This window comes from Penaeus monodon, chromosome 10, assembly GCF_015228065.2.
Source record: "Penaeus monodon isolate SGIC_2016 chromosome 10, NSTDA_Pmon_1, whole genome shotgun sequence".
Taxonomy (NCBI): Eukaryota; Metazoa; Arthropoda; class Malacostraca; order Decapoda; family Penaeidae; genus Penaeus; species Penaeus monodon.
This window is the reverse complement of record NC_051395.1, coordinates 45,403,569-45,411,068: the sequence shown is the minus strand read 5'-3', so window position 1 is coordinate 45,411,068 and position 7,500 is coordinate 45,403,569. Positions and strand designations below refer to the sequence as shown.

The 7,500-nt window shown below is 37.0% G+C and overlaps 2 protein-coding genes across 3 annotated transcripts in view; one reads left to right on the top strand and one right to left on the bottom strand.

The window, feature by feature from the left end:
* The window catches only part of LOC119578078 (probable maleylacetoacetate isomerase 2), a 9,914-nt gene extending 6,648 nt beyond the window's left edge, over positions 1 to 3,266 (bottom strand). The window contains exon 1 of one of the 2 annotated variants that reach the window (XM_037925801.1): positions 3,125 to 3,266. In XM_037925801.1, the coding sequence (XP_037781729.1) occupies positions 3,125 to 3,139 (15 nt within the window). In that variant the 5' untranslated portion in view covers positions 3,140 to 3,266. Of the gene's footprint in view, positions 1 to 1,119; positions 1,191 to 3,124 lie in introns of those variants that run through there. The other variant, XM_037925802.1, reaches the window with a different exon arrangement.
* A 3,589-nt stretch (positions 3,267 to 6,855) lies between these two features.
* LOC119577667 (glutamate receptor ionotropic, delta-2-like) overlaps positions 6,856 to 7,500 on the top strand; it is a 3,768-nt gene continuing 3,123 nt past the window's right edge. The window contains exons 1-2 of the mRNA XM_037925227.1: positions 6,856 to 7,209; positions 7,341 to 7,500. The exon at positions 7,341 to 7,500 is cut by the window's right edge and continues 585 nt beyond it. Coding sequence (XP_037781155.1) covers positions 6,856 to 7,209; positions 7,341 to 7,500 — 514 coding nt within the window. The remainder of the gene's footprint in view (positions 7,210 to 7,340) is intronic.

Genomic DNA, 7,500 nt, shown 5'->3' with positions numbered 1-7,500 from the left:
CTTAAAGTGATACTAGGCCACTGTAATCCAGAGAAAATGAGTAAACTTTCCCCAAATATATTTGGGTCCTTGAACTATTTAGTTCGGCAATTAAATGCCACCTGGGATGTTTACAAGCCCTGTCTTATCACAGTCTACATCGGGGGTCCCCAACCTGGGGGCCATGGAGCAATATGAAAATTATGACTGCAATAAAGAGGATTTTGTCTCACCTACAGTTCCTGTAGATATTTATCTCTCACATAAAAATGAATTAGAATCTTTCCATATAGTGTTCTTGTCTTATAGGTATTGGCACCTTTAAACTATTCATAACTAATACTGGCTAATGTTACTAAGAGTAACGCACAAAGATAGAGGGAAATGGACACCGCTAACTTAAAGAGTATAAAGAATCGAGTCAAAAACAACATTGGTACAGCTGCAGTGGCCTGATATTTACCATGAAATGATAAAAATGTCTGCTGCATATCATTACTCAGAGACAACACCTCACACAGCCAGATAATTTTTAATTTGGCACAATGTGCTAATAAAGGAAGGGGAACAGGGGGCTTGCCCCCCTATCTAGGGAATGAATATAAGGTAGGAAAAGTTAAGTTTGGGTTTTTTGGTTTGCATGATAGCCTGGTTTTGGGGCTGTCTCTGAAGGGCACGTCGCTTTCAGTAGCAAATATCCTAGTAATAAATGAATTTTAAAAATATGACACAATAAATGAGGCAATGGAAATTATCATATATTAAATGGGAGACACTGATCTAAAGAGTAACACTGGAATAACTTGAAATAAAAATTCATGGATAATGATAGCGATTTTTGCTCATCCGTTAACCTCTGCAGATTCACATATCTAAATCTAATATATACAACACGTATTTCCTCATGGTCATTACTTTTGTTATTCTCTATCCGTCCTGATCCCTCACAATTTTGCAGTGTCTTGGACAGCCACTCAGCCCGTTATATACCATGTTCATATACGTAAAGAATGCTACTATTTAATATTCCCTTCGACTGACATTAGCTAAAGTACGACGTTCTATCGTGCCAAAGAAACACATAATCTAATCACACTCCGGAAACTTAAAAAAAACTATAAGAATAAAATGTTTCCTTACACGAAGACTCATCTCTGAACGTAAACAAACAAGTCATGTGATGTAAACAAATCCACGTGCTACTCGAGGGCGAATCGATTGCTTTGTTTGTTTGTTTTTTCGGATTATTTTCCTTCGCTTCCGGAATCCGAATGATAGTAATGCGGTAAATACGAACATGTTTTCGTTATATTAATAAAGAGCTACAGATAATAACGTAATGATAACGATGCTACGTCTACTACTGGTGGTGGTGCTACTGACTCTGCTATTACTACTAGAACTTCTAGAACTACTAGTAATACTACTATTACTTCCACCACCAATGCAGCTAAAACTATGCGGGGTAAAGGGAGCAACTTCTCGCGCAAAATGTGTTGCCTTTCATTTTACTGGATACTTGCTTGGTCCGAAGAATCGACTGAAATGACAAAAAAAGAGAAAAAATAGCTTATTAGTTATCGGAATAACGAAACTTCTGTTTTAATTGCTAGAAAGACGCTTGTCTTTTTTCATTGTTATTTATCACCTATGTAAAGGGGTAACCCATTTCGCCATTTCGTGATTTCGTCATTAAGAAAGCACTAAAGTTATATATATATATATATATATATATATATATATATATATATATAAATATATATACATTATATTTTACAATATATATATATATATATATATATAATATATATATATATATATAATATTATATATATATATATATATATATGTATTTATATACTTATCAGCTGTATATGCTACTGAAATGAGCATATTGTAAATAATATAATCATAAATCAATCATTAGAAAATGATTACAATTTATCTCCCAACATCATCAAGATCCACGAGGTACAAATTTATTTGGTGGGGGAGAAAACATTGTAAGTAATTATGTAGAGCACGCACTAATGACTTACCCCGAGGCCCGACACGGCGCATACCACCGCTATCAATACTACGACAGTACTACTGCTGCTACGACTACTACTCTACTACTATAATACCAATAATGGTGATAATACTAGTACTATAGATAATGTTGGTAATGATAATAGTGATACTTCTAAAACTACTACTACTAAATCGATGATGATGAAGATGGTGATGATGATGGTAGTGATAGTGATGATGATGATGGTGATGATGATGGTGGTGATGATGATGGTGGTGGTGATCACGATGGTGGTGGTGGTGATGATGGTGATGATGATGGTAGTGATGGTGATGGTGGTGATGATGATGGTGATGGTGATGATGATGATGATAATGACGACGATGGTGAGAATGAGCATATTACTAACAATATTGATACTATTAACATTTACTATAATGATAATGATTATCGTAAGGATAATGAGCGTAATAACAACAATAAGCTTTGTAGCAACGCTTCTAATGACGACAGTGAAAATAATAATAACAATAACAACAACAAATACAGTACTGATAATAATAAAATCCAAAGACTTATCGTGATTATAACAACAATTATAATGATAAAGATAATATTGAAGGTGATTATACGCAAATAACACTATGAAGAGAGAGAGAGAGAGAGAGAGAGAGAGAGAGAGAGAGAGAGAGAGAGAGAGAGAGAGAGAGAGAGAGAGAGAGAGAGAGAGAGAGAGAATACACGTAATAATTAACAAACAGGGAGTGAGGAGTGAGGTGGAGTCTGCCTCAGCAAGTTGTATTCTGGACGACCTTGATAACACGTTGACTCCTCTGAATTATAAAGTATATATATATAATGCGATCACTTATTGTGGTTTACCTGCATGCAGGCAATAGATACACTTGAATGATAATCTATATCGACTTAGATGAAGAATCGCTGTGTAATGTATGTTACTGTAATATGTCATTTATACATTCTCTATTATATATGAAATACTTGATATCATTATACTCCCCAAAAGTCAAGACAGTATAAGACATTTCACATAACCTACATTCTATACAACATAATCACAAAACCTATATCTAAATCCACTCAGAAAATATAACACATCAGTACATATACCTTAGAAGAACTCATTCTGTATTTCTTCGCTGACCGTCTGAGTCGACTGCTTTGCGCCTGGCAACTGATCGCGCAGCCGGTTATGGGCACTTTGGGCAGAAGGTCTTTGAGATGGAAAGAGAACAGTACTTTGTGTTTATTTCCTGGAAGGAGGGGGTACTTATGAGGACTATGGATGTTTTCGAGGTGTGTTTGTTACTGTGAAAGATTCTGTGTGAACTGTGATGATGTGGGAGTGTTTGCTCTGGCGTATGTGCATATTTTCCTCCGTTCTTGTTCAGTATTAATGTAGTCTGCTCGATGGCGTTTGGGTTGGTAACTATTAATACTGTTTTCATATTCAGCATCTGATATAAAACACTGTCATTCAGGAAATCATAAGAGAAAGCTATGCGATGTATCAGTATAACCATCACTTCGCAGTCATTCTTTTAACGGCAGTTAAAATACGACACGAAATGTGTAATTGTTAACTCGGGATGTATGACCAATAGCAGACTCAGACTTTGTGGGTGTGCTGCTTCTCTCCCTCTCTCTCTCTCCCTGCGGCATATTTGACAGGAATTCCTCTGCTATAGCTGGTTATATTTCGTGTGATGATTAGCAGATGGTGTTTAAACTTCTATCTTCTGCACAAGATCTCGCAAAGGAGAATTCGCCATGTAAATAGCTTGTACGTTTATTTGCTGATATGATTACAAATAAAATAATCCCATGCTTTGTCCCTTTTCTCTATTTATTTATATATATATCTATTTTTCTTGGTATCTCACTTGATGCCTGTGAGTATGACGTGTTTTTGGAAAAATAAAATATTTCACTCTGAAACAATTATGAACCAATATAACGACTTCATATATCCTCAGCTAGAAATTTTGCCTAATGTGAATAGTTTATTGCATATTACATAACCAGCAATTCAAATTTCATCTGACGTAGCTGTACCAATAATATCCTTGGTTATTCGTTAGATTTTAAGTTATTATGGCAACTGGATGATAATAATATATATAACCTGCAAGATTTTAGAACCCAAGAATTGCTTTTGCAAAGGTATTCTGAGTGTTTACCTTGCTTTTGCTTATTCGATTTTATGAGACGGAATATTATCTACATAAATATAAACTGAATCAGTAACAAGAACTACTTTAATACATATATTTATGATATTATCAAAGTACATATATTCCGTAATTTCTTGAGATCACCCGTACAATGCAATTATAATATATGAAGATTCTGGAGAGCAACTTCAATATTAATGCATTTAATTTAATTTCCTGGAGAGCAACTTCAATATTAATGCATTTCATTTAATTTCCTTTGTACCGTGTTATGCTCCCTCCACAGATAAATGTCATAACTATCTATCTGCTGACGTCTATTGTTATTTCCTAGATAAAACACAAGACTGTTCAGGATAATTAAAATAAAGTATGCTACCTTCTTTGGATTATTCATAGCTGAAGGGAAAATCATATAAGCACAATTTTAATGAACATGTTCGATAATTACCTTGCTTACTACAAACCTGATATTGAAGTATTGAACTTTACATCCAAATATAACACAGACTTACACACACACACACACACACACACACACACACACACACACACACACACACATATATATATATATATATATATATATATATATATATATATATATATATGTAGATCAGTCATTAATTTGAAGAACATGTTTGTTAACCTCACTAGCAGTTATCTAACCATAATTGTACAGAAAGCGCATTAGTTTTGGAATACACTATGTTATACGTAACTGCCGTATATTTGATACAGCATTCAATTATGTCTATATAATCGATTATGTAGATACATAGCAATAAGAATAATAAGAATGTTATTTCTTAAGAAGATATATGACGACTCCCTCCCGTTTGAAAACTGACATTTTAGTTAATGTGAAATCTCAGAAGAAATGACAGACTCGTTTTTTTAGTATATTATCAAGATCAAGAGACTTTTTAGCCTCACAATTTCTCTTGAGATATTTAGGAACAGTAAAGAGACAATTAGCGTTTTTCATCACTTACAGAAAATCAAGACTGACCTTTCTAAAGGTCACCATATCACACAAGAAATGCCTTAAAAAAGACTATGTCCATCTGTGACCTTATAGGCTTTAGAATGAAGAAAATCAGATTGAGAGAGAGAGAGAGAGTGAGAGAGAGAGAGAGAGAGAGAGAGAGAGAGAGAGAGAGAGAGAGAGAGAGAGAGAGAAAGAGAGAGAGAGAGAGAAAGCTAGACCAGTAGACTTTTATCTGACTACGCCCTCAAGAACGGTTCCCAGAATTTGGAGTCCAAGCAAACTCGACTCTCCCTCGCCGTTTCTTTTACCACTGTTACTTGATAAATATGTACATCACATTTTCATTACGTTTATACAGCCCAGTGTGACGTTAGCAGCAAGATATGTCACATGATTTTGTCTCATGAATATACAGTACACAGAAAGTTTAGGAACGAAAACGAAATTTAATAACGTGGCCTTTTTCTTTCGGATTAGCCAAGATGAAGTAATAAGTCTGTTTCTCTAAATTCTGTTCTTTGGTTGGGGGTTTTGTCTACGTAAGGTATAGGCTTCTGAGCGAATATTAATTAATCATACTTAGTGTGTATGATTAATGGAAGTGCTCTGGTTCGATTAATTTTCAAACTTAATGAACACTCCTGTCTTCGACAAGTACAGCATGCCTTAAACCAATCTTGGAATAATCATGAAAGGTTTGAAAACGTTAATGAAACATATAAATTCCGTCATCACTGATATATTTTTTTTCTCTTGCGCATCCCCAGCGATCGCTTCACGCACGTCAGTAAAGCGCGCGCCTCAGTTTGCGAACCGTTGACTCTGCGACGGCCTATAAATGAGAGCTCGCCAACCTGATGCTTTCACACTGGAGCTGCTGTCGACACTGTACTCAATAGTTCGAAGATGTGAGTTGAATTCTTGCAATTGGTCCTCCAGGTCGTCGTCTGTCTAGTTAACACAGTTAGATTTATTTTTTCCATAGGCCTATTCATGTGTTTTGTCGAGGGGAAGGTGAACTTGGAAGGTTTGATTAGTAATAGATTGCTGACGATAATCATTTAATATCTGATAGGTTGGCTGAATGAGCCAAAATTATTGTCCTTTTATGTGCATCTTCACCTTGCTAAAATTAAGGACAACAACTTCTCTTGTGTTATACTATTATGGCATATTTGTACAGATGTTAATCTGTGAAATCATATTCTGTTGTAGGATTTTCTGGGCGATTTTGCTGTTATTATCTTCGTCGAACGCAACTTTAGGGCTGGCCAGTTTCACTACGGCCAAAGCCCTCCAGAATCTTATCGGGACCTTCCTGCAACATATTCAGAATTATTTCCCAGGATGCACCATGATCATCTTGCATGACCCGTCCATCACGTTCGACTTCGCAGTTTCTCAGAATTCAACTTTAATCGGAGGAAACTTAGATAAGTCTTCGAGTTTTAGTGAAATTCACCAAGATTCAAATAATATTTTGGATTTTGTTCTCCAGCTGGTGCAAGATATGCCATTTATAATATTTAGTCTGACAGATGAGCTTCAAGAGATGTTGATTCGGAAGGATATAAACTCAATCACGCGATGTCCCTTTTATATTACCCCTCGCCCCGAACATCACGGCAGCTCTTGGACTCTTCCTAATGGCCAATAAAGACTGGGACAAGTATTTTATGTCGAGGAAACAGGTGATACTGACCCAGAGTTCGGTCAGGGACATCGAGTCGTTTTTCCAAGAGGGAGAAATCAACCTTATGACAAACGTGTTGCTCATTCAGCCCGCCCTGAGACCCTTGGGCCTTCGTCTGCTTACCAACACGCCCTACAGCCCCGGCAGAAGTGATCGAGTGAAGAGTTTGAAGACGTGGCGTGGGGAGCCGATGCCTCGTGAGCACGAGCTGTTTCCCGATAAGCTGGTTGACCTGCACGGGCATCCGATGAGAGTGGTGACCTTCCACTTCCCTCCGCGGATTTTCATGGAGGAAGACTCCGACGGCAACTATAATCTATATGGTGTTGATATAGAGGCGAGTCGTAAAATCACTGTCATTAATTAAGATCATACGTGCATTTTTGCCCTTTGTTGGTGAAGATAAACATCAGTCCCTTCCAGTTTTATTCTTTATTTAAATGTCTGTCTGTTTATCTATGATCGCAGGTCGTGCGTTCTCTCAGCAAAGCCTTAAACTTCACGGTGAGCTTCGTGCGTCCCTCCGACGGCGAGATGTGGGGCTGGGAGCAAGGCAACGGCACCTGGACGGGCCTCATGGGGGACCTCCAGCACCGGAGGGCGGACATCGGCGTCGCTGACCTGTACA